The sequence below is a fragment of the Nycticebus coucang genome, chromosome 22 (genome assembly GCF_027406575.1).
Source record: "Nycticebus coucang isolate mNycCou1 chromosome 22, mNycCou1.pri, whole genome shotgun sequence".
In the NCBI taxonomy this organism is placed as follows: domain Eukaryota; kingdom Metazoa; phylum Chordata; class Mammalia; order Primates; family Lorisidae; genus Nycticebus; species Nycticebus coucang.
Genome location: NC_069801.1, coordinates 48,840,849 through 48,866,840, shown reverse-complemented (window position 1 = coordinate 48,866,840; position 25,992 = coordinate 48,840,849). Strand labels below are relative to the sequence as shown.

The window sequence follows — 25,992 nt, the reverse complement described above, 5'->3', positions numbered from 1 at the left end:
TCACTTAAGCCCATGAGTTAGAGGTTGCTATGAGCTGTGATGCCACAGCACTCTACCCAGGGCGAAAGCTTGAAGCTTTGTCTCAAAAAACAAAAAAACAAAGAGTAACTCTCCATTTTCTCCCCTTATGTCCCCTAGTAATTGTTTCTACTTCTATGAATTTATCATTCTAAGGCACCTTATACAAATGGAATAACTTTTCTTTTTGTCTTATTTCACTTAGTGTTCATGTCTTCAAGGTTCATCCTTGTTGTAATCTGTCAGAATTTCCTTTCTTCTGAAGGCTGAATTAATACTCCCTTACAGGTACCCAACACTTTGTCCGTCCATCATCCATCCATCTTTATAGTGTCCTTTATACAGGTTTTTAATTTTGATGTAGTCCAATTTATCTAGCCAAGAAGTCACTTCCAAATTTAACATCATAAAGCTTTCCCTATGGCTCAGTGGGTAGGGCGCCGGCTCCATATACTGAGGGTGGTGCGTTTGAACCCGACCTCAGCCAAACTGTAACAAAAAATAGCCGGGCGTTGTGGCAGGCGCCTGTAGTCCCAGCTACTCAGGAGGCTGAGGCAAGAGAATTGCCTAAGCCTAGGAGTTGGAGCTTGCTATGAGCTGTGATGCCACAGCACCCTACAGAGGGCGATAAAGTGAGACTCTGCCCCTAAAAAAAAAAAAAATAAAGTTTTCCCTTATTTTCCTCTAAGTTTTAACTTTTGATCCATTTTAATTTTTGAATATTATATAAGGATCCAACTTTATTCTTTTCCATGCAGATTTCCAGTCTTTTTAGTACTTCTTTAAAAGACCATCTTTTCTCCATTGAAAGGTCTTGGCATCCTTCTTGAAAATCATTTGGTCATACATGCCAAGGTTTATTTTGACAGATGCCATCCTATCCCATTGGTCTATATCTATCTTTATGACAGTGTCACACTGCTTTGATTGTTGTGGCTTTGTAATAAACTTTCAAACTAGAAGTGTGAGTTTTCCAACTTTTTCAACTATTTTGGCTATTCTGGGCCTCCTATGAATTCTTGGATAGGCATGTATCTATTTATATGAATTCCATATGAATTAATGTGAATTCTTGAATGGGCATGTATGTATTTATAGGAGGGTTTTGCTATATTACCAGGGCTGGTCTTAAACTCCTGGCCTCAAGTGATCCTCTCACATCAGCCACCCAAAGTGTTAGGACTGCAGGTGTGCCCAGCCATCAAGATTTTGACACAGGAATTGCATTCAATGTGTAGATCACCTTGGTTAGTATTGATATTTTAAATGGTTTCTTTTGCAGTTTTTGGCCGGGTGAACCTGCCACCTCTGGCATATGGGGCCAGCACCCTACTCCTTTGAGCCACAGGCGCCGCCCAGTATTGATATTTTAGTATGTCTTCCAATACACAAACACAGGATGTTTTTCTAAATTATTTGTCTTGTTTTTCACCAAAGTTTTGTACTTTTCAGTGTATATGGATTTTCTTTTGCATCACTAATTGTTTATATCTAAGTATTTTGTTTTGATGTTACTGTAAATGGAACTGTTTCCTTAATTTCCTTTTTGGATCACTCAACTGATTTTGTAAATTGGCTTAATTTATTAGTTTTAACAGTTTGTGTAACAGCTTGATGTTTAAACACAGAAAAAGTGTGGCTATAGAGTAAATTCACCACCTTGTTCAAGTCTATAGAATATTTTCATATACAACCCAATAATTTTTGCCTAAATACTGTCATCAAAGATCCTGAGGTATGCAAAGTATCTAGTCATTGGCTTTATAAAAGTCAACTCCTGAATATATACAGAACTTACAAACTTTTTTTTGCTGTCACCCTGGGTAGAGTGTTGTGACATCATAGCTCACAGCAACCTCCAACTCCTGAGCTCAAGTGAGTCTCCTGTCTCCACCTCCCAAGTAGCTGTGACTACAGGCACCTGCCACAATGCCTGGCTATTTTTTGGTTGCAGCCGTCATTGTTGTTTTGGCAGGCCCAGGCTGGATTCAAACCTGCCAGCTCAGGTGTATGTGGCTGGCGCCTTAGCTGCTTGAGCCACAGGCGCTGAGCCAAAAACTTACAAACTCTTATTATTTCATTAAGAAAGTTCTCAAGTTACGTCCTGAATGATAATTATGATGGGTTTGACTTTCAGACTAATACTGAGTGATGTTAATTTGAATTTGATGAGAGTATCTCAGAGGTTATGTACACATAATTTTCATTTTAATAAATATTTGTTGAGTGGCAATGGGGGTGATGTTCGGAGTTCAGACTCTGGAATTTGGTATCTAGATTAGAATCCTGGTTCTCCCACTAATTAGTTGTTTGACATTTGGCAAGTTTCCCAAATCATTTTTTATTCCTCTTTATTTTTTTTTTTTTGAGACAAGAGTCTCACTCTGGTGCCCTAACTAGAGTGCCATAGCAACATTGCTCATCACAATTGCTCAGGCTGGTCTCGAACTCCTGAGTTCAAGCCATCCACCGGCCGTGGCCTCCCAGAGTGCTAGGATTACAGGTGTGAGCCACTGTGCCTGGCCTTGCTCTTAAAAACTGAGATTATAGTATCTGCCCCAATAGATTGCTTGAGAATTAAGCAACTCTGTGTTCAACAGCAGTCAGTGAGTGTTGTTATGATCCTGAGCACACTACATGTTGGACATCATGCTAGATATCTGCCATCAAGGTGCTCATGATCTAGATGGGAAAGTTATCAAGAAAAAAAATTTTTTTTTCTTTTTAGATACAGTCTGGCTATGTTGCCCAGGCTGAAATGCAGTGGCACAATCATAGCTCACTGCAGCCTTAACTCCTGGGCTCAAGCAATCCTTTAGTGTAGCTGAGAGCCTATTCAAAATCTTAAAACAGAACGGCATGTTGGAAATAAATGTAAAGCTGTGATGCACTCAGATATGAAACTTAGGGAGTTGTAGCCCTCTCTGTAGGGTTGGAGAGAGTAAATCATAAACAAGACTAATAATCCAGACAAACTCTGGCACAGCAATACAGGTTGAAAGCTGGTGTAGAATGGAGCACTTTTGTGCCTTGAACCAGGAGTTCCAGAAAACTGACTTTTTGTCATGGCTTGGGAGATATAACACACTTTAATCATCTCTCATTTTCATCTTATCATTTAGAAGGTTCTAAGGAATCATTTGACTCTTAGGCATCATTTTACAGAGGAAAACTGAGTCTCAGAGAGCAAGGCCACTGTTGCACTGTTAACAGGAGCACTATACACACTGTAGTCTATGAAAATGGCCCCGTCTGGAACACAAATATGAACGACTCCTGGAGTTATACTGCAGCAGCCCTGTTGGAGAGGTTACAGTGTCACAGTAGGTAATGGAATCCATCTCCATCTAAAAACCTACGCTCTTCCCACTATAGCAGACTATCTCTTATCATGGCATCTTATTTATGGGTATGTAGCATACTTACAGTAATAAAACAAATAAACACATCCCAGATATGGGTATTTCACAAGAATATAATAAGCTTGTTGCTTATAACAATGAATTTAATGGAATCCTGTAAGTACTAGTTTCTTAATGATAACAAATTAAGGTGCTTAATGTATTCTTAAAACATTACTTAATAGGAAAAATGAGGGTAAAATAGATATAAGGGCTCAATCATTTACTTTGCGCTTGCCCCAAACAGAGAAAGCTTATAAAGGACTAACCACAAAAATTAAGACCATGAATCAATTTTCTACAGACATTTCTTAAATTATTCTAAAATTTTAAGGTCAATTTCCACAGAAAGTGATTTATAATTGTTATCTTGGCAAAAATGACCTAATCTTAGTAAAAACCACATAGTAAGCAATTAGTTCTTTATATATTAAAAAAAAAACCTATTTAACTCATATTTATGCCAAGAACACAATAATTTCCAAAATTTTAAATTATACTCTTATCCTATACCTACCCCTGCTAAAGGCAGGAATAATTCAGTCTCAAAGACAAGCCAGCCATTAAGAATTGTCAACAAGATAAAAGGGAACACTGACCAGAGATCTTCTGGATGAGCAGCTAAAATATCATCAACAGGGGAAAAGAGGCAGCAGCATATACACAAAGTTTTATGGTTATTGATAAAAATAGATATCTCTGAACAGATGATAAAATCCCCTCCTTGAAAGTTTTCAGAAATGAGGTTCACAGAACTGCAGAAGAAACTTTAGATTTAGAAACAACTTATTTGACTAATGATGAATTTTAGAGTATTTAGGTGACCTGCCCACAATCACATAATTAACGCCAGAGCCTAGACCAAGAACACACATCTCCTGACTTCTAGACATGGGCTCTTTTTTTCATTAACTACACTGCCTATCTATTTGTTCCTAGCCATTTGAAGTGGTATCTCTCTTTCTGCTCCACAATTCAGAGGAACAGAATCTGGACTAGACTATGTAGAGCTATTGACATAACAATAAATGAGACATTTCAAACAATGACTGTACTAAAATTCATCTGGGATGGGGAACAGAAAAGGAATACAAAAGAAGAAATTCTGTAGACAAGAATAAGAGAAGCACAAGAGGAAATATTCTCCTCTTTTGTACTATTATTTTATTACTGTTATTTTATTTTGTTAAGTCCATATATTATATAAAACATAACAGGAAAAATGAACAAATTTATAAAATAAATTGAGGTGTTTGGATGAAAAATACATGAACTTTGCCTTCATGTCTATACATCTCTCAAGATGTTGTTGGTCTTGCACCTTAGATATCAAATAAAGATATCTAGCTTGACATAAAAGGTGATATGCTGCAAGGTTAAGCTGTAGTTTGATGATGGGCCAGGAAATAATAGATTTTCTAAATCTTATCCTTAAACACTGGCTATAACAAATGCTGATAGAGCAAAATGCAAGCTTTTATCAGATAGCAAGAAGGAACCTTGAGTGAATGAATGCAACTTACCTCCAAGGCCTCTGAAAGGAGGTGAAAGAATAAATACTGTGTTTTACCAGTGCTCCCCCAAAACATTATTCTAAGCATGCAGGAGGGTATTGTGAGCAGCTACAATAGTAAGGTCCAACCCAGAGGTAGGTTCATGGCCAAGAGTTGGAGAGTGATTGAGGAAATCCTCCTAGAGGGCCAGTACCATTTCACAGAATGCCCATTGCAGGGATTAGACTATGGCCTGTTTTCTTCTGATTCAAAAGGACATTCCCAATGTCAACCTTGCTGAAAAAGAGGCATTTTTGCACCTGCTAGTAAGAACAGCTAGGATACAGGGTAAGGCTAGCATAAAGTTATTTAGCAAGCACATGCTAGCTTTTCCAGTTTGAAATCTACCACACTGTAAAATTAGTGGAAAATGCTAAAGATGAAGTTGTTGTTTCTCAAGATGAGGGAACAAAATCTTACAAAATGAGATTAGGCACTAGATTAACTCTATATGGAAAACATCCTTCTTGAGCTAGGTAGAAGATGAGGAAGAATGTTACCAAAGGCTGACCAGGCCATTTGAAGACCAAAAGGAGAGGGAAACAGGCATTTAGGAAGAAAGCTAGTAAAAGAAATGCTTATGGGCCTGACAAGGTAAGTGAATCTAAGGCAACCACACCACAGATATGCTACCCATTACTCCAGCATGAAGCTGGTGGCAAAATATCTCAAGACATTTTAAACCCAGAGAAATGTATGAAACATATTATAGTTAAACAAATTAAAACCAAACCTACAATGGTAAAATCTTTTCAGATGTGAAATCCAAGATACTCAACTTTCCATTATGTTAATGCATTTTTTGGGGGGGAAAAAAAGTAACAAATGTAAAGATTTGTTTTATTTCTACTGGGGAAGGGAGAAGGATAAATAGAACCGTTTTCCAATTTGCTCTCCACTGTATACATACATACTGACACACATACATACACATACATACACCAAAAGTACTCCAACAAAAAATAAAAAAAAAAAACCCAAGAATCAAAACCCCCAAACACCCTCAAACTCTACCAATACTTCATATTTTGACCAAAAGAACAGATCCTGGGAGGAAGTGCAAAATGCAAAATCAAATGACCGAAAAATGCTGAACAAACAGCATTATTAATATACAAAATATTTATATTACTGAACTAGTAACAGGTGATGTTCTCTGTGTCTGTAAAACTTTGGAACCACACAGCTGATATGTTAAATCTAGTCCATGCCAGCTTCCAAAAATCAGAAAAAATTTTAGTTAGCTTCATTCTTTGATGCCTCATCAAAGTTTTCTACAAGATCTGGAAGAAAAAAAAAGGTAAATGAATCAAAGAATACAAAAAAGGAAAAAAGAGGCACATGAAACTCCTTTTTACCAAAATAAAAAGCAAAATTACTACAATTAGAATTAGCCTAAAAACATATAGGACAATAGGAATAAATAAACTGGTAGGACCTCATTAATAATGGTTTAATTATCTGCTTACAATAGCAATCCTAAGGAAATGTTCATCTTTTTAGTCTATGCAAACCACTAAGGTGAACAGCATTTTCATTATGTCAATTATAATTCACACAGAAACGTTATAACAATAACTATGCAAATTTATGATCACAGTGATTTTAATTTAACAAATGCAGGCAGCAGAGCTTTGTATGACAATTTCTAAGTTCTAAATGGGGGGGAGTGTTATTCTTCTTCATTAGATCCTATCCACACAGCATTGTGCATCAATTTAAATTCATGAGCTCTCGATCAACAAAAGCCCGAGTCATCCATGCAGTGAGTGAAAAGAGATGCTAAAAATCTTAAGATTAAAGAAAATGTCATTTACCTGGAACGTCATCATCTTCCTCATCAATGTCTTCTGGTTTTGGTGCTTTGCTATCCAAGACTAAAAAAAAAGTTTATTTTAATAAATATTTTAATATTAGTCATTGACAACAAAGACCTTTAAGAGAATACTTAAAATGTTTATCCTTTTTTCCTGTCTAAATTTCATACATTTGCTCAGAAAAACTAAATACTATCAATCTAAATTGCCATTCATATTTTTGCTTAAGTAACAATCCAATCAGTAAAACTTTGTAACTTTTAAATTTTAATTTATTTCTATATTTTTAAGGCAAGCATAATACAAAATTTATCGAGAAAGAAAAAGGTTTATAGACTAAGAGAAAATACAGGCTTACAGAGCAAGATACATTTGCTGTAGACAGTGAACAAGTCTCTACTGCCATGACAAGGGAAAGGCCTGGGTCATGGCTGCCGATTCTCTTTGATGCTGTGTGCGTCAGGCCCACCTCATGGTTCAGAGGTTACTTTGAAACCTCAAAACTTTTTTTTTTTTTTGTGAGACAGAGTCTTACTATGTCGTCCTCAGTAGAGTGCCATGGCATCACAGTTCACAACAACCTCGAACTCCTGGGCTCAGTGATTCTCTTGCCTCAGACTCCCAAGTAGCTGGGACTACAGGCGCCCGCTGTAGTTGCCATTGTTGTTTAGCGGACCCAGGCTCGATTCGAACCCACCAGCTCTGTTGTACGTGGCTGGTGCCCTACCTGCTTGAGCCACAGGCGCCGAGCTGAAACCTCAAAACTTTAATTTTGACATATACCAATGTAGGTAGACATTTCAATGTGCAGCAAAGGCAAAATTCATATGCAAAATGGAATAACACATGAATTTGAGTAAAAAGACATTACAGTAAATTTATGATGGCTATATTCTTCAAATAAAAAATTAATATTCAAGTTTTTTCCCCACTTCTTTTAGTGTAATGAAATTTCTAGCTAGCCATGTAGTATAGGCAGTGAGATATCTTTTTTTTTTTTTGGGGGTCTCACTTTATTGCCCTCAGTAGAGTGCCATGAGGGTCACAGCTCACAGCAACCTCCAGCTCCTGGGCTTAGGCGATTCTCTTACCTCAGCCTCCTGAGTGGCTGGGACTATGGCACCCACCACAATACCTGGCTATTTTTTGTTGCAGTTTGGTCGGGGCTGGGTTTGAACTCGCCACCCTCGGTGTATGGGGCCAGCGCCCTACCCACCGAGCCACAGGCGAGATATATTTTTTCTTAGGGGCAGTAGCACATATTAGAAATCAGGACTATCTTGAAAATTCAGAACTTATGGTTGTTACATCTACATATTTGACAAAAAATTTACAAATTTGATAAAAATGAACTTCTCTGATAATAGTATTTCCTGGTTGTCATTAATTAACCATGAATATCAAATTAACTGAACTATGGCCTGCAGATCTTGGCACTTTCATTTTAGGCAATTACCCCTCAACTCATGACATTACTACCAAAATGTTTCCGAATATTTTATGTTGTACTACACAATTACTATAGAAACAAACTCAAAATTGTATGAAACATACAAGTGATTTTATAGAAAGTAAAATAATTACATGCAGGCAAATTCATTGTAAGATGGGACATTCATTCATTCATTCAGTGACAAGGTCTCACTCTGTTGCTCAGGATGAAGTGCAGTGATGTGATCACAGCTCACTGCAACCTTGAATCCCTGGGCTCGAGCAATCCTCCTCCCTCAACCTCCTGAGTAGCCAGGACTACAGGTATATGCCACTACATCTAGCTAATTTAAAAACACTTTTTTTTTTTAGAGATGGGGATCTCAGTATGTTACCCAGGCTGGTCTTGAACTCCTGGCTTCAAGAGATCCTCCTGCCTCAGACACCTAAAGTTTTGAGATTATACGCATAAGCCACTTGCCCAGCCCATCTTTTTTTTTTTTTTATTTGAGACAGAGCCTCAAGCTGTCACCTGGGTAGAGTGCCATGGCATCACAGCTAACTGCCAGCTAACAGCAACCTCCAACTCCTGGGCTCAAGCGATTCTCCTGCCTCCGCCTCCCAAGTAGCTGGGACTACAGGCGCCTGCCACAACGCCTGGCTATCTTTTCGTTGCAGCTGTCACTGTTGTTTGGCAGGCCTGGGCTGGATTCGAACCTGCCAGCTCAGGTATATGTGGCTGACACCTTAGCCGCTTGAGCCACAGGCACCGAGCCTAGCCCATCTTTTAAATTAAGTTTTTAAAGTAAGGTGGGGAGAAAAAGAGGTACAAAATTAAAAAATACCTACCTTGCCGTGGGAACTGTTCAGCTAACTTCCTAAGGCTTGTTAAGCTGTCAGCACCAAGCTGACTTAATATTCCAGGAAGCATTTCTGTAATTGGTTTAGCTTCTGCATGACCGGTAATTGCAAAGGTGTTAGCAGAGAGGGAAGCTTGGACTTTGGGATTGTTGAAATGAATAACTGTCCCATCATCTTTAATCATGTTCACCTGTATGATCACAGAAGGAAAATATACTTTACATGCTAGGTACAACTAAAACAGTATCTTTTTAAAAAAGCAATTTAACCAATTATGGTTTGTTACTTGGTCAAGATAGTGATTAGCTAAGCAGTGGACATGGATGGAAAAAGACCCCAGTAATAAAGTACAATAGTATATAGATGGCACAAATTACTAGGATGGTCAAGAAATAGTCATTTTGTGATATAATCTAGATTTTAAATTCAAAGACTCCTAAGAGAAGTTCATGTTCACATTAAAAAAAAAATTATCAGCCTAGAACTGGCTTCTTAATGGAACTGCCCATTATCTGACTCAATTCATATTATCAAACAGAATCAATGTAATTACTATTTGGTAGGGTAGCATCTTACTTAGGGGACTGGCTGTAAAGGGGAAATAATACATGGCAAAAATAACCACTGAGCTTTTTTTCGGCCAGAGATGCCATCTTTCAGTAATTCACCAAAATGACAAACACAAAGGGAAAGAGGAGAGGCACCTGATACATGTTCTCTAGGCCTTTTAGAAAACATGGAGCCGTTCCTTTGGCCACATATATGTGAATCTACAAGAAAGGTGATACTGTAGACATCAAGGGAAAGGGTACTGTTCAAAAAGGCATGCCACACAAATGTTACCATGGCAAAACTGGAAGAGTCTACAATGTTACCCAGCATGCTGTTGGCATCCTTGTAAAAAGGGCAAGATTCTTGCCAAGAGGATTAATGTTCATATTGAGCATTAAGCACTCTAAGAGCCGAGATAGCTTCCTGAAACATGTGAAGGAAAATGATCAGAAAAAGAAGGAAGCCAAAGAGAAAGGTACCTGGGTTCAACTGAAGTGCCAGCCTGCGCCACCCAGAGAAGCCCACTTTGTGAGAACCAACGGAAAGGAGCCTGAGCTCCTGGAACCCATTCCCTATGAATTCATGGCATAATAAGCATATAACACAGCACACAGGCATACCAGTGGACCCATGTTTTTAGGTGCTAGAACCTATTTATTCCCCATGAGCTCATGGCATAATAGGTGTACAGCATAGCACACAGGATAACCAATAGGCCCCATGTAACGTGATGTAAGATGCTGGAACCTATTTCTCATGAATTCAAAAGTCAATCAGTACTTTGACACATTCAACGGCAAGGTGCCTCCTTGAGCTACCGGAACCTCTTCCTTATGAATTCACGGCATGGTAGATAAAAATAATAGCCTACTGCTACTGTAAAAATCTTTTTCTTTCATTCACTAAAAGTGTGATTATTTTTTTCCCCAAAGAAGTATTAAAGCAAATTTTAATGTGTCCTAAAAAAAAACACAAAACACTGAAAAACCATGAAGAACACTGAGAAATTTAATGAACCAGGTATCTCACTTCTTGTAACACTTGATAAATTACAAAAATTTCAACTTGTTCTCATCATGTCACTCTTTATAGGAGATTTTGTCAGTTCCTCTAATTCTTAAGGTTATCTTCTCCACAATCTTCAATAAACCCTGTTAAAAAATCCACTTCCCTGGGCAGTGCCTGTGGCTCAAAGGAGTAGGGCACCGGCCCCATATGCCAGAGGTGGCGGGTTCAAACCCAGCCCCGGCCAGAAACTGAAAAAAAAAAAAAAAAATCCACTTCCCTTCCTATTTCAACATGCTTTACCTCTGACTAGGAAACCTTTAAAATCACCCTCACCTTTTTTCTTTTTTTTTTTTTTTGTAGAGACAGAGTCTCACTTTATGGCCCTCGGTAGAGTGCTGTGGCCTCACACAGCTCACAGCAACCTCCAACTCCTGGGCTTAAGCGATTCTCTTGCCTCAGCCTCCCGAGTAGCTGGGACTACAGGCACCCGCCACAACGCCCGGCTATTTTTTTTTTTTTTTTGGTTGCAGTTTGGCCGGGGCCGGGTTTGAACCCGCCACCCTCGGTATATGGGGCCGGCGCCCTACTCACTGAGCCACAGGCACCGCCCCACCTTTTTTCTATTACCTTTCACTAGTATGAACTATTTCAGATTTGATTTCACCTATTCCTTGGGATTTACTGAAAAGTTGAACACATGCTATTTAAATTATTTATCTCTTTCACTCATATATTTTCTGGTTTTTTGGTAGAGATGAATTTGTGTAAGTTAAATGTGTAAATAATGTGATTCTACTGTGTAGTTGATTCCACTGGGTAAGTTACCTTGGTGGTAACATGCTTATTATGTAAAAAGATTAGGAGAGTTAACTCTTAGCTACTTTAGAAGCATTTCCTGTTCCATCCAAAAACTGCCCTCCTCACAATCAAGCAGAGGATGCTGAGTGTTCTCCATTGTCAGTGGGGAATGGGCTTTTCTTCCTCAGAGGTGACCATCACTACTGACAGCACCAGAAAGGGGGAAGAAAGGGGCTTCTAAATTTCAGGCCAGACCTGGAACAAGGAGAAAATAAAGGCTAATCCCTGGAAAAATTATAACTAAAACCCACAAATGAATTCCCAGTTTTTTCTGATAAAAATCACTACTTCAGTTCTATATCTTTCCTTCTCTCAGTTTTATAGTAAGGATCTATTAAGTATAATCACACACAATAAGCATTTAATACAGCTGTTATAAACAAATGGTACTGTGAGTTACTTTACATTAACTTTAGGAAAGATAAATTATATACTTCTGAAGATAATTATAGTTTTGGTATATAGTTTTGGTAAAAAAGTTCAAGGTTAAAGTGGCTGAACTCTGCTAGAGGAAGGGTTTGAGAAGGATAACAGTAGATATGAAATGGGATCCTGCTCTGGATCTAGGCTAGACTCAAGTAATTTTAGCATGGGAAAAAAAAAATAAAATAAAGAGGGGACTTTGTGATATGGGGTAATCTTACTATAAAACAATGAAGTCACTATGAAAAAAAAGAATAAAGAAAGATATTAAAAAATGGTTTAATAAAAGGTTTTTATAATATTTCTAGTTACAAAGAGTCTCAAATATTACAATTTGAGATTTTTTTTTTGAGAATCTCAAGCTGTCACCCTGGATAGAGTGCCATGGCGACATCATAGCTCACAGCAACCTCCAACTCTTGGGTTCAAGCGATCCTCTTGCCTCAATTTTTTGTATTTTTAGTAGAGACGGAGTGTTGTTCTGGCTCAAGCTGGTCTTAAACCCATGAGCTCAAGCAATCCACCCACCTCGGCCTCCCAGAGTGCTAGAATTACATACAAGCGTAAGCCAGCATGCCCGGCCCAATTTGAGATATTTTTGATTTATGGTCATTTATACACAAAAAAAATTGTAATCAGTATTATTTAAAAAAATTTAAGGCTATATAGTTATTGAACCCAAAGGTCTTGCAGTTCAAATCCTTTATTCTCCAGGAATAAATACTGAAGACAAGAGTTCTTGGCTAAGAAACATACTCAAGGACAAATAGCTAGTTAAATGCAAACCAGACACAAAAGGACAAATGTTGCATGATTTTACTTATGTGAACTTATCTTAAATAGGCAAATCCATAGAATAGAAAATAGACTGGAGGTTGCCAGGGGGTGAGGGAGAAAAGAACAAGAAGTTCTTGTTCAATGAATAGAGGATCAGTGAGGGAAGATGAAAAAGTTCTGAAAGTGGATGGTGGTAATGGTTGCCCAACACTGTGAGTATAATTAATACCACTGAACTGTACACTTAAAAAATGGTTAAGATGGCAAATTTTGTGTTATATGTATTTTACTACAATAAAAAAAACAAAACAAAAAGTCAAAAGCATAAGACCCTAAGAGAGAAATTAAGGAATGATAAGGCGAATGGACACAGTACTTCCCTTTTACTCTCCTGGACCCAGAGGTGTCAACTTATGGGCACCTAGTTGGATGAAGAAGGAACTGTGGGAAGAGTCTACCAATAACTTCAGGTCCTCCTTCTACACAACTAGTTTAGGAAATGTAATAAGAACCAGGAAGAGGAAAACAAAAAAAGTAAAACTTAGATGCACAATTATAAAATTTCCATTCCTGGCTCCCTACAGGAAACTTCTTGTAGAACAATTCCACCTGGAATAATCTGTATCACTAAAATTTAATAGGCCCCAAACAAATTCATCATGGGAAACAAAAATATAAACAATGAATGAACATGATCCTTGCTGTCAAAACTCTTACAATCTACTAAAAACAGACTATTTGGTTAATAAGTAACCATTATACACCAATAATAATGATAATAAATGTATTACAGCAAAGCAGATTAAGCTAAAAAAGTACAGAGATTATTATGCCTGGTTTCAAAGAGGTAGACTTAGACCCCAAATAACACAGAAACTATCCTCTGAATATAAAACTTCAGGAAGCAATTTGAATAAATAGGGCATCTGAATTAGTGCTTTTTTGGACGCTTCTTACCAAATAAATCAGTTAAAATCAATTGTTTCTAAGAAATGGAAGCGATCCTATTTTCAACAGACACGTGTTATCAGGGGAAGAAAGGTGCCAGCACAGTCACTATACTCAAGTAGATAACCAGACAAGAAGTACCTTCAAGTATCTTCAAATGTCATACAACAGTTTTAGAAATTTGGTGGTGGATTAGAATCTGCGAGCTTGACTAAGAATTCCTTCCCAAAACCTGATTATTTACTTGACCTTTGTATGAAATAGTCTGGTGTGCTCCTACACCTTACTTTTTGACAGCTTTGGATTTTTCTGTCTTTGGTAGCATGTTAAAAAAAACCCACATATAATTTATTATACCAAATCAATAAACTTATGAATACATGAAAAACCAGAAACTTAATCCAAATAGTCTCTCAGTTTTTAATGTTTTTGAAGAGGATATAAATTAAGCTTTGGAAGTTAAAAAAAAGTGTCACTAATACTGACAGCCTGTAAAATAAGAATTTTGTTTGGCAAAAGTGCATTCCTTGAGTTCTGAAATCCACCACCGATTTCCCTATTCTTCATTCCCCAAACTGACTACTTTCTACTTGTTTCATGCTTTGAAGGTCTAAGTAAGAAAGCACCATAATATTATTTTTGTTCTACAACAATGACAATGGTGTCTCTTCTTTTCGAGTTTTTAACACTTAATACGAACTGCCAAAAAACAAGATAGTACATTCCAGAGTTTAGCACTTTGTAACAACTTTAACACATCCCAGAGTAAAAATAACAAAACTGTAATTAATGCTTCTTTCCCTCTAAGACACACATATGTATATTTTCATATCTGTTTCTGGAAGCCATATACTATTTTTTCTTACATACATTTAATGCAGAGGCTTGGTTTTTCCCCTGTTAAGAAGTTTGTTTTTAACCCCAAATCCATAAAAAAGTGAGCAAGCAGGTTATATGCAGCATATTAAATACTTCTAAACAGAAACATTTTATTTATTTATTTTGAGACAGAGTCTGACTCTGTTGCCCAGGCTAGAATGCCCTAGCTCACAGAAACCTCAAACTCCTAGGTTCAAGTGATCCTCTGGCCTCAGCCTCTTAAGTAGTTGGGACTACAAAAGTGTACCACCACACCCAGCTAGTTGTTTTCTATTTTTAGTGGAGATGGGGGTCTTACTCTTGCTCAGGTTGGTCTCTGAGCTCAAGGGATCTTATCATCTTGGCTTCCTACAGTTCTAGGATTACAGATGTGAGCCACCACGTTTGGCCAACAGAAACATTTTAGATCTGCAAAGAGTTATATGAAGTACAAATATCTTGGTTCTCAAAAAATCAATTTTAGAAAAAAGAAAGAAGAAAAAAAGTAGAACTCCTTTCTATCTTAGGTTTAAATATTCAGAAGTTATTTTATAGTTGCTACCTTGCATTGTTAACTACTTTGTGTATATTTTCCCTGTACAACTAGTCTATGAGGGTTGGAAGACAACGAACACGGGGTGGGGGGAGGGCAGGGAAGCAGCTAGCCAATTATGTAGCACAAATTCTCTGTGATGTTTTAGCAACTATGACTCCTCAAAAAGTTAGAATTGCAGTGGCAATTAAAACAAAAATTCACCATACAGTTTAATAAGTGCTATAGTGAAAGCAAATACAGGGCCCTGTAGAGGGAAAGGCACCTAACCATTCTCTGCATAAACGTTGTGGAAGGGTGCTACAGGAAGGCTTTTGGGAGGAAATGACACCTCCATTAAGACCTGAAAAAGGAGGCCGGGCACGCAGTGGCTCACATCTGCAATCCCAGCACTTTGGAAGGCTGAGGCAGGAGGGTAACTTGAGGCCAGAAATGCTGAGGTTGGGGGCAGAGGAGTTGAAGGGTAGAAAGGTAGACGAAGGTATAAAATTGCATAAACATTTACAAATAGGTTAAGTTTAACATTATTAAAACTCACGTCCATTATTGCAACTTACTCATTTTTTCAAGTTTTGCATTTTTAAAAAGAGTTTTGAAGGGACTTAAATTTATTTATTCTAAAGTTTACACAAGATTAAGGAATCGATTGCTCTAAAAATGATTTTAGGTCAATGAAAATATATAAAAGCAGCAAGACATGATTGCAAGAGGGACTTTGCCTAACAACTGCAATCAATGTAACCTGGCTTATTGTATCCTCAACGAATCCCCAACAATAAAAAAAATAAAAAATAAATAAATAAAATAAAATAAAAAAAGAAAATATATAAAAGCACTCAGAAAAATATGTGTATAAAGTAACTAATTTCAAGACTTACAAATGAAATTATAATCTTTTTTTTTCCCCTTTGTTACCCAGGTCTCACTTTGTTACCCAGGTTGTAGTGCAGTGGCACCATTAATCACGGCCCACTGTAACCCCAAACTCTTGGGCTCCAATGATTTTCCCACCTTAGCTACCCAAGTAGCTAGGCCTTTAAGTATGTACCACCAAGTCTAACTAATTTTTTGTAGAGATAGGGTCTTCCTATGTTGTTGCCCAGGCTGGTCTTAAACTCTTGGCCTTAAGCGATCCTTCTGCCTTAGCCTTTCAAAGTGCTGGGATTACAGGCACAAGCTGCTATACCCAGCCGAAGTTCTAATCTTTATTACAGTAGGAAAGCAGTCACATCAAGCCAGAAGGCAAAGATGCATGTGGCTTATATTTTCTATTATTTTACCAGCACACTGATTTTGAAAGTACAAATATGTTATACTAATTTTATTCACTCATATATGGATGTGGAAGGAAAATGAGGCACTTTGCGATTTCACTGCCTTTTCTTTGGTACTCTTTCTATTTCTTTTTAATGATCCTCACCTCTACGTTATTTCTGATTCATGTTTATAGCACATTTGCATTACTAACCTATTAAAAACCGTGAGGTGGTGCCACACAGTGTAATGACATAATTAAATTTAACTTATGGCAATGAAAAGGTAAACATTGGTTACTAGCTGAAATGGAATCATCAAGGAGAGAAGGATCTAGATGGCACATTCACAAGTAATTGATGTTATTTTAATTTTCCTTGAGTCTTGAAATTAGTCTTGAAATTAGTTACTTTATACACATATTTTTCTGAGTGCTTTTATATATTTTGGAATAACATTGGAATAACATTAACCTTTGGTTTCGTAGTTTGAGAAAAATTAGTATCATCAAAATACAATAAGCTGACTTAATTAAAAATGATAATAAAAATGTTTTCCACATTTGGTGCTTTAGGGGCAAATATGTTGAAATGATGACTAAAAGAAAAACTGACTTTGGTCAGGCATAGTGGCTCATGCCTGCAATCCTAGCACTCTAGGAGGCTGAGGCAGGAGGACTGCTCGAGCTCAGTAGTTCACAATCAGCCTGAGTAAGATTGAGACCCTGTTTCTACTAAATATAGAAAAATCAGCTGGGTGTTCTGACAAGCACCTATAGTCCCAGCTTCTTGAGAAGCTGAGATAGGATTGCTTGAACCCAGGAGTTTGAAGTTGATGTGAGTTAGGATGATCCCACTGCACTCTAGCCTGGGCAACAGGCTATTTTCTGAAACTCTGTTTTGACAAAACAAAATGACTTAAAAAAATTAAGCAATAATTTTTAAAAGAGTTGTAATAAGAAATCCAATTCTTATAAAGCTATTGCTAGAGTCTTTCGGATGAGGTAATAACAAAGACTTTGCAGAAAGGTCCCCTTATAGTAAAAACGTATGCCTTATTTAGGCTGGGGGCAATGGCTCACCCCTATAATCCTAGCACTTTAAGAGACTGAGGTGAGAGGTTCACCTAAGCCTAGGAGTCTGAGACCAGCCTGGGCAACACAGCAAGACCTTATCTCTTAAAAAAATAAATAAATAAAATTAGCCATGCATGGTGGCACATGCTAGCAGTTCTAGCTGTTTGGGAGGCTAAAGATCCCTTGAGTCCAGGAATTTAGGTACAGTGAGCTCTGATCAAGCCACTGTACTCTTGCCTGGGCACAAAAGTGAGACCTTATCTCTCTCTCTTATTTTTAAAGTCTACCTTATTTGAAAAAAAATCTCAGAGTTTACTTCTATATTATTTTACATTAAAATTCAAGAGCAGTTGTAAAATTTTGTTATATATACAAATATGTCTGAAAAATATAACAAAAATCCTTGACTGCCTACTAAAATTATTTTTTTGACAACTACTCAATTTCATATAAAAAGCAAATTTAGCTACAGTCCTTCCAAGACATCTGAATGACAATATCAAAGATTCTTCTAAGGTAATATTTTACATTTGTAAAGTCTAGACAATTATTCGTGCCTGTGATATTTACCCATATAATTTAACAATTTACAAAGTGATCATACCTCTTCAATACCAGCTATATTGTTCACAGCCAGTTTTTTAAGAGAACTCTGAAGCTTTTTGTCATCAGCTGTAGCTGTTCTATGTACCACCTTCTTCTTTCTGCGAGCTGTACCCTGAAAAATAACCAAACAGAGTGGTTAGCATTTCTGGCATCCAGCAATTGCATTCACATTTTCCCATCCATCACAATAATCTAACTAAAACCCACATAAAAAACTTGATTACTATAAACAAGTAATGACTAGTGAGATTACTCAGAGGTTAGCCTAACCCAGACTTTTGAAGGTTAGTTCTAGTCGATTCTTTTTCTTATCTATCATCTAGCCTTTATCACTTCAACACAAAACACTGCTTGCTAATAAGACATAATTTATAACTTCAATTTATAACTTTGAAACAATTTAGTGTACTTTATAACAATTTTCAAACATTACAAGGAATGTTTTCTTACAGTACCTACCATCTCCTGCCAATAAAGTTCAAAGATATTCTGAAATTTTGGGAATTACGATATAATTGAGAAGTAAATGCCTAGTAGTATGTGTTCTAGAGTCTGAATTCAACTAGGAATGAATACGACCAAGTTCGTACTTTAAGGAAAATACATTACAGTCAGAGGAAGAAGTCAAAAAACATAAAATAATTTCAAATAGGATAAGTACTATTAAAACAGTAAGCAACTAGTTAGGAGCAATGTATTACTTTATTAGAATGTCCAAGGAAGGCCCTTTGACAAGGCTGAGACCCACAACCAAGGGAAGAGAGATCCAAGCAGAATAAAGCAAGATTGAATTTGTCTTTCTAGACTGAGAAAATGAGCCAGTATGGCTAGAGCAGAGTGAACAATGGGAAAGGAAGAAGATGAAATCAGAAAAATAGGCAAGGGGCCAGATCATGTAGCCTAGAATACCAAGGGCAGGAGTTGGATTTTATTTTAATTGCAATAAGCAGCAATGGAAGGTTTTAAGCAAGGGAGTGACTTGATCTGATTTGTTTATGACTGAGGTTGCTATGTGAAAACGCAGTCCTGTCAGAGATGAGGGCTATGACCGTGGAGATGGTGAGAGTTCAGGTGAGATTCTTAACAAGAGACAACATGACTCATTGGCAAATTAAATGTAGGATGTGAGGAAAAGAGGAATCTAAGATGATGCTTAGCATTTTGGCCTGAGCAAATAGGTTGAAAATTATTGTTATTTACTGAGATTGAAAAGTTCATTTCTAAATTAATACTTTGAAACTCTAAATGTTTTTCCCCATTGAAAAACTATTTAAAGTAATGGATTAAATTTCTGAACCAATTTATAAAAATGTAACCTAAAACATAGCTGAAACACTACCAAAAGCAGCCTAAAGTCTCGAGGATTAAATCTTCCTGAGACTGGTAGGAATAAGAACAAAGGAATAGTGGTTTCTACTCAGGTAGCTCCTGAAGTAGAACTCAGGGAATTAGGCTTCTAGAAGGGAGGCAGGGGCTTTCATCTCAGCAATTGTGCTGGGAGTGGAAGAGAGCTGGCAGCAGAGGCTATGCTAAAGGATAACTATTTGCACACATGGTCATTTATTTGTGAAGCATTCCTGACACAGGAATAACTCAGCTGTTTGCTGGATACAACTCCCAACGAACTTGAAGCATCTCAAATTCACCATGCCCAAAAGCTTTTCAGTCTACCTATCTATTTTTTCTCTAATTCCTAAGTTTTATAGCTGGTGGTACCAGAAATCTGGGGGTCATCCAGGACTCTTCTCCATGCTTTTCACCCTCTATGGCCCATCAGGCATTAAACCATGTCAATCTCAATCCCTAAATTTGTGTCCCACATATAAAGCAACAGCCTCTCAATTATTGTCTACATTAAACCTCTATTTCATTCCATTTTCCACAATGCCAGAAGTTACCTTTCTAAAATGGCTCTCAATGCCCTTTCTTAAAATCCTTCAAGAGCTGCCCAATGCCTACGCCTATAAGGATAAAATCACAAGCTCCTTAGTATGGCATATGAAACTATGATGGAACCGCAAACTACCTGGTTAATTTCCTGCCATTCTGTATACTCTAGGAACGAGCCATCCCATTAAGTACTGTGTTATCTCAGCACCCTATGACCTTTTGCATGTGTGGGAATGACAATTCCTTTTACACCCTACCTCTAGGAAATGTCTCACCTATCTGCCTAATGGTAAGGCAAGGACACCTTGTACTTCATCATAACACTATTCTGCACTGTAACTGCAGAAACGTCTCTCTTCCAAGTAGAGGTATGTCAAGAGCAGGAGACCTTGACTTGTGCTCAAAGAACGGATAAATGAATGCACGTTACCACTGGTTTAAAATAGATAATATTTTAAAGTGATATATTGCATCAAGCTCTTTAAGGTATATTCCATTGTTCTTGAATATCCCCAGTGCTTGCATTGGTACATTACATCACACTTGATGCTACAATGTGACTACTGTGGTTACATGAGTGGTTAATGTGACTCCAGAGTCATATAACTGTATCACTATGAAAGAATGAGAAAGTGGGTGGCGCCTGTGGCCAGTGGGTAGGGCGCCGGCCCCATATACCAAGGGTGGCGGGTTCAAACCCAGCCCAGGCCAAATTGCAACAACAAAAAATAGCTAGGCGTTGTGGTGGGCGCCTGTAGTCCTAGCTACTAGGGAAGCTGAGGCAAAAGAATGGCCTAAGCCCAGGAGTTGGAGGTTGCTGTGAGCTGTGTGAGGCCACGGCACTCTACCAAGGGCGATAAAGTGAGACTCTGTCTCTACAAAAAAAAAAAATAATAAAAAAAATAAAAAAGAAAGAATGAGAAAGTACTAGTCACTTCTTCCCTTCCTTCTCTCCTGTCCAGCCCTTGGGGCTGTGGTTATCACCAATGTGACTGACACAGTGGGGTGTACAACATAAAGTAGTATCCTATCTACCCTTTCCTCAACTCCAAGTTAAGTAATATCCTCTCTTTCCCTTTTGCAAAGATTGTATTGGGCAGAGATAACGATAGAATATTCTCCTTGATTTTGGGACTTACAGCTGAAGAGAATCAAAGATTTTTGATGTTCAGTATTAGCACTTCATTAGGCATTAAAGTACACAGAATAAGAAATCTCATGTTCATATTCACCAACACGGTAGGAATTTGGGAGGAAAACCTGGCAATGAACAAAATGTACAAATAGCTTGAGTGTCTCCAGTTAAACATCTTATAAACCTAACTGCATAAGTAGGTTTATTCATTTAATAATAGGTAATGTTAACATTTGGTATGCCTTACAGTTGAGTCTGACATAATGACAGCTATCTTTTATTAAGCATCTACTTTGTGCCAGACACCATGTTAGGCATTTTATAAATATTACCCTAATCTTTAGGAGCATCTTATTTAGGATTATTTCTCTTTTGCAAATCAGAAAATGGAAGCTTAACGAGGTTGGGTAACTTGTTCATGTCACACAACTAGCAGATGTTAAGAGTTAGGATTCAAACAAGGGTGGCTATTTCCATTGTACTATCAGAGAGAAAAGTCTTCTAGGTACCTATTTTAGACCTAGAAAAATTATTTTTCAAATTGGAATGTGGTTTGATTTTGATTATTGAAAAGATTTTAGATTTTCAATGACCACAAATCCAAAATAATACTATCTGGTAACCATACATTCTCCTACCAATTTTTCTTATGCCACACTCACCTTGCCCCCTATCCGGACCTGAGCCTGAAGTTTGGCTAACTTTTCTTGATTCATGCTGTTGGTAAATCTAGGGGGGGAAAAATAGATTTGTTAAAGTCACTGTTTTACCAAAAGTAAAAAACTGTTTATGCAAACAGTACCTTCTGGTTCACTGAGCTTGCAGTGTGCACTGACATCATGATCATATTAATACTGCCTATATTCTTAATAAATATCAATAGCTTGTTCTAGCTTCATAAACCAGATATTAAAAAATCAAAATAAATTACCACGAGTGAGTCAAATACACAAACAGAAAATAGAATGGGATTCAAAGTCAACTATTTGAAGATCCCTCCTTAAAAGATAATTCTGTCCTTTGGCATTCAGTTAAACCTAACCAATTATGAAATCTCTGTATTCAAGCCAATTTTTTCCTCCAAAGATTTTTATAGCAGAGAGCTGTTACCAAATGTTATTAGCAACATCTTCAAGTAGATTTTTTTCTTTTAAATCACATTTTATATTTCTTATAAACCACAAAGATAACAAGAAAAAAAAACTGAACAAAGAAGCAATTCAACAATAGGTTGTCTAGCTGTCAGGATATCAGGTAGTCTTGTCCTCTATTCAAGGTCAGATGGTGTGTTAATAATAGGGAAAGAGAACCAGATTTCCAAACATTAGGCTCCTCTGCAGTCTCTCCACAGTCAGCATAATACTTTGCCCTGAAAGTGTCACACTTTCCAAGATAGTCACATGCAGTATAAAATGCTTCGTTGCACAACAAAAACATTATCTCTGCTACATTAATACTAAATTTGGGAAAAAGGGGAAAGACTTAAAACAAGCTTTTTAAAGTTCATCTTGATTTTGAAGACTGTAACATTATAAAGTCTTGAATCCTACTGTGGTCAGGGAAATTCCTAAGGAAGAAAAGTTCCCAAGTTTAGAATGGGTCGTAACATTCCAGGCTACATATATAAACAAATAAAAGCCAACTTAAAAGTCTTGTTTTACTTGTTCTGTGGATCAACAAATCATGGCTGAGAAGGGAAGTAGGGAGGGAATGAGCTCCTAGGCTGTTAACAAACCTTCTCTGGCCAATTCTCTAACCCATGCATAATCATCCAGATAAAAAATATTGTTTTCTTCATTTGAGACATGAAAAAAACAGAATCAAAGACTATATAATTACTAACCATTTTGTACTCTGACTGTAATCAGGCATTGACCTGCATTATTTCTTCTTCAAGCTAAATAAGGCCAGTTTCCAAGTAACATTTAGAATTTGTGATTCCTCATTCTTTGCTCAGCACTGTATCACTATGCTCCAGCAGCTAAAAACACTTTTTGTAGGAGGAAGTGTGTTTAGAGTCCAAAACACAAAGTCTTAGGTGTGTGTCTATCTTAGCTCTGCCACTGGCTTAAATTTGCTCATGTAATTTCCAATCTCTACACACAAACACCCAGAGAAAAGGATCAATATTCACTTTTCTCAAAGGAATGTGGCCAAGAAGGTGTAGTGAATTACTGAAGAGCTTAAGAATGTCCTCCTGCCATAGAGGTGTGTGTGTTGGGGGGGGGCAAGAGCTTAAGGAATTTCTTACAAAAATGGGGCTTAGGGGAGTAAGTGAAAATACTAGAACTGGACACAGGGAGTCCCTTTGGACTTCTGCATTTTTAAGTAACAATCCTCAAGAGAAGAGAGGGAGGCTGACAAGTCAAGACATAAAAGAGTCCCGACTTGTTTGAACAAAAAGAAAGGATTAAATTAGCTCTTTAAATCAGTGTGTGGATGAACGAACAGATTCCATTCTAGGTGTTGAGGACAACAGAATTGAGAAATCTTGGGAACAAGTAGTATTTCAGAGAAAAAGGATTTTAGGGAGGCTGGAAGCTCAAGGCAGGAGGGGAGGAAGAAGTGTGGTCTTTTCTCTGCTAGCAAGGTGGGGTGTGTGCAATTCAAGTAGGAAAGAGGATTGGACTCAAGTCTATGAAAGAAGAAAGGCCAAGCTTAGCATGTGGAGTAGACCTCAAAGATTACGTGATTTAATTCTCTATTCCTCAGTCAACTTTTACTGTATTGTTCCCATCATTTCTGTCTTAATATGAGGCCATCTTGAAACTTACTAGCAGTTGCAAGGTATATATTATAAACAAAACATTTCTTTCCCAGTTTAATAGATTAGGAAGGGAGGGCCCAGAAGGGAGAAGTCCTTTTCTAGGCTCAAAAGGGAGAAGTAACTCCTTTTTTTTTTTTTTTTGTAGAGACAGAGTCTCACTATACTGCCCTCGGGTAGAGTGCCGTGGCGTCACACAGCTCACAGCAACCTCTAACTCTTGGGCTTACGCGAGTCTCTTGCCTCAGCCTCCCAAGCAGCTGGGACTACAGGCGCCCGCCACAACGCCCGGCTATTTTTTTGTTGCAGTTTGGCCGGGGCTGGGTTTGAACCCGCCACCCTCGGCATATGGGGCCAGCGCCCTACTCACTGAGCCACAGGCGCCGCCCAGTAACTCCTTTTTTTTGGTTGCAGTTTTTGGCAGGGGTTGGGTTTGAACCCACCACCTTCGGCATATGGGGCCGGCGCCCTACTCGTTGAGCCACAGGTGCCACCCCAGAAGTAACTTCTTAAAGCCACATGATTTAGTTCTTCTCGAAGACTTAAAAAAGGGTGTAAAGGGCGCTGGCCTCATATACCGAGGGTGGCAGTTTCGAACCCAGCCCTGGTCAAACTGCAACAAAAAAATAGCCGGGCATTGTAGCGGGCACCTGTGGTCCCAGCTACTCTGGAGGCTGAGGCAAGAGAATCGCCTAAGCCCAAGAACTGGAGGTTGCTGTGAGCTGTGACACCATAGCACTCTACAGAGGGCGAAAAAGTGAGACTGTCTCAAAAAAAAAAGTGTAAATAAATAATAGTGTCTAAATTACAAGCATCGTGGTATATGCATTTTCACATCCATGTTTACACAGAGCCCAAAGTAAATTCAATCTTTAGTTCCGACTTAGTATTTTATGCGGAGTTTCTCTAAGAAAATCACAGGCTTTGGAATCAGAAAGACCACTTAAGGCGTCAGAAAGATATTTACTTCTCTGAACTTGTAGTCCTCCCGAACTAGAAAAAAAGACTTAACACCATAACTTCACAGGGTTGTTCTGAGAGTTAGAAACTAGACTCGAGTACGGCCCACAGAAGATACTCCATAACTGGCAACTATTGTTGCCACTCCCGAAGGGACAGCTACAGCAAAGTGAAAACAACGTGGGAACGGAAGTGGAAACCGCCATTCACCAGCTGAGCCTGTCGGGCAAACATCAGGCAGCGTGAGGGGGTCTGGAAGGCGATGTCTCAAAAGGGAGGCACACTTGTCAACCAAAATTGGCCACTCCAAGGTGAAGAGCGCTGCAGCGCAGTTCGGCGTTGGGGTGCTAACCTCAGTTTCCCTATCTGTGGAGCGGGAGGCTCCCATGAGATGACAACACATAGGCTGTACCAAGCTCAAAAGCTGACGACACTGCTGTGAACAACGAGTAACGGGACAGAGGAGGGGGGCCCACCGCCTCCGGGGACTGGATCCGGGCGGCAACAGCCCGGACCCGCTCGCACCCACAGGGGGCGGTGGTGCTGGGGACCTTCCCTCAGGTGCCGACCCCCGGCTGCGCCGCCGGTAACCGACAGGCCAAGCCAGCCGCCTCCGCCCCCACTCGCCGCGCCACGGCGGAAGTGGCAGCCCGAGCGGATGGCAGGTGTCGGCAGAAGAGGGCGGGGGGAGACCGTGCGCAGCGGCCTATGGCCGTGGAGTGGCGGGACTGCCGGGGGTCTCACCTGAAGCAGGGAGGGTCCTCCAACACCAGCACGCGGCAAGAGCAAGATGGCTGCCTCAGACAAGACAGAGAAAGGCGGCGGCGGCGGCGGCGGCGGCGGGAGCGGGACCCACGTGACCAGGCAGCCCCGCCTCTCCCTCGCCAGAGGGCCTATCCCGGGAGCGTATACTCGAACTACAAAGCCCAGCCTGCTCTGCGCTTACCTCGGTTTCTAATGATGGCAGGTGGACGTAGCCGCGCTGCAATCCTGGAGCTTGTAGTCTGCCCAGCGTTCCATTGTGTCGGTGCCTATCATTTGTAGGAAACCTAGTAAGAGGGGTGTGTGCTTTTGTTCCGATGCCTTTTCACTCTTCGCACCATAGGACTGAACTAGTACCAGGAGGAAAGATGGAAATTTTTTGCCTGTTTGGTGTACAGCAGAGGGGAAAAGTGGGAAGAAACAACCTACGAGAAAAACACATTTAACCATAAGAAGCTTTACCATTTAAATATGTACAGCGCCTCACG

General features: G+C 38.8%; 1 protein-coding gene across 2 annotated transcripts; it reads right to left on the bottom strand.

Annotated features, from left to right (window-relative positions):
* Nucleotides 1–4,522: 4,522 nt before the first annotated feature.
* Nucleotides 4,523–25,825, bottom strand: BTF3L4 (basic transcription factor 3 like 4). 2 transcript variants are annotated; one of them, XM_053576485.1, is made up of 6 exons: nt 25,689–25,825; nt 21,681–21,747; nt 17,992–18,105; nt 9,070–9,271; nt 6,790–6,849; nt 4,523–6,255 (listed from the first exon to the last, which is right to left on the bottom strand). In XM_053576485.1, exons 2-6 carry the CDS (start codon nt 21,732–21,734, stop codon nt 6,209–6,211), a joined length of 477 nt encoding a protein of 158 aa, XP_053432460.1. In that variant the 5' UTR covers nt 21,735–21,747; nt 25,689–25,825; the 3' UTR covers nt 4,523–6,208. The 2 variants fall into 2 exon arrangements, with proteins under 2 accessions (XP_053432460.1, XP_053432459.1); XM_053576484.1 differs by lacking the exon at nt 25,689–25,825 and adding an exon at nt 25,487–25,622.
* Nucleotides 25,826–25,992: the final 167 nt, after the last annotated feature.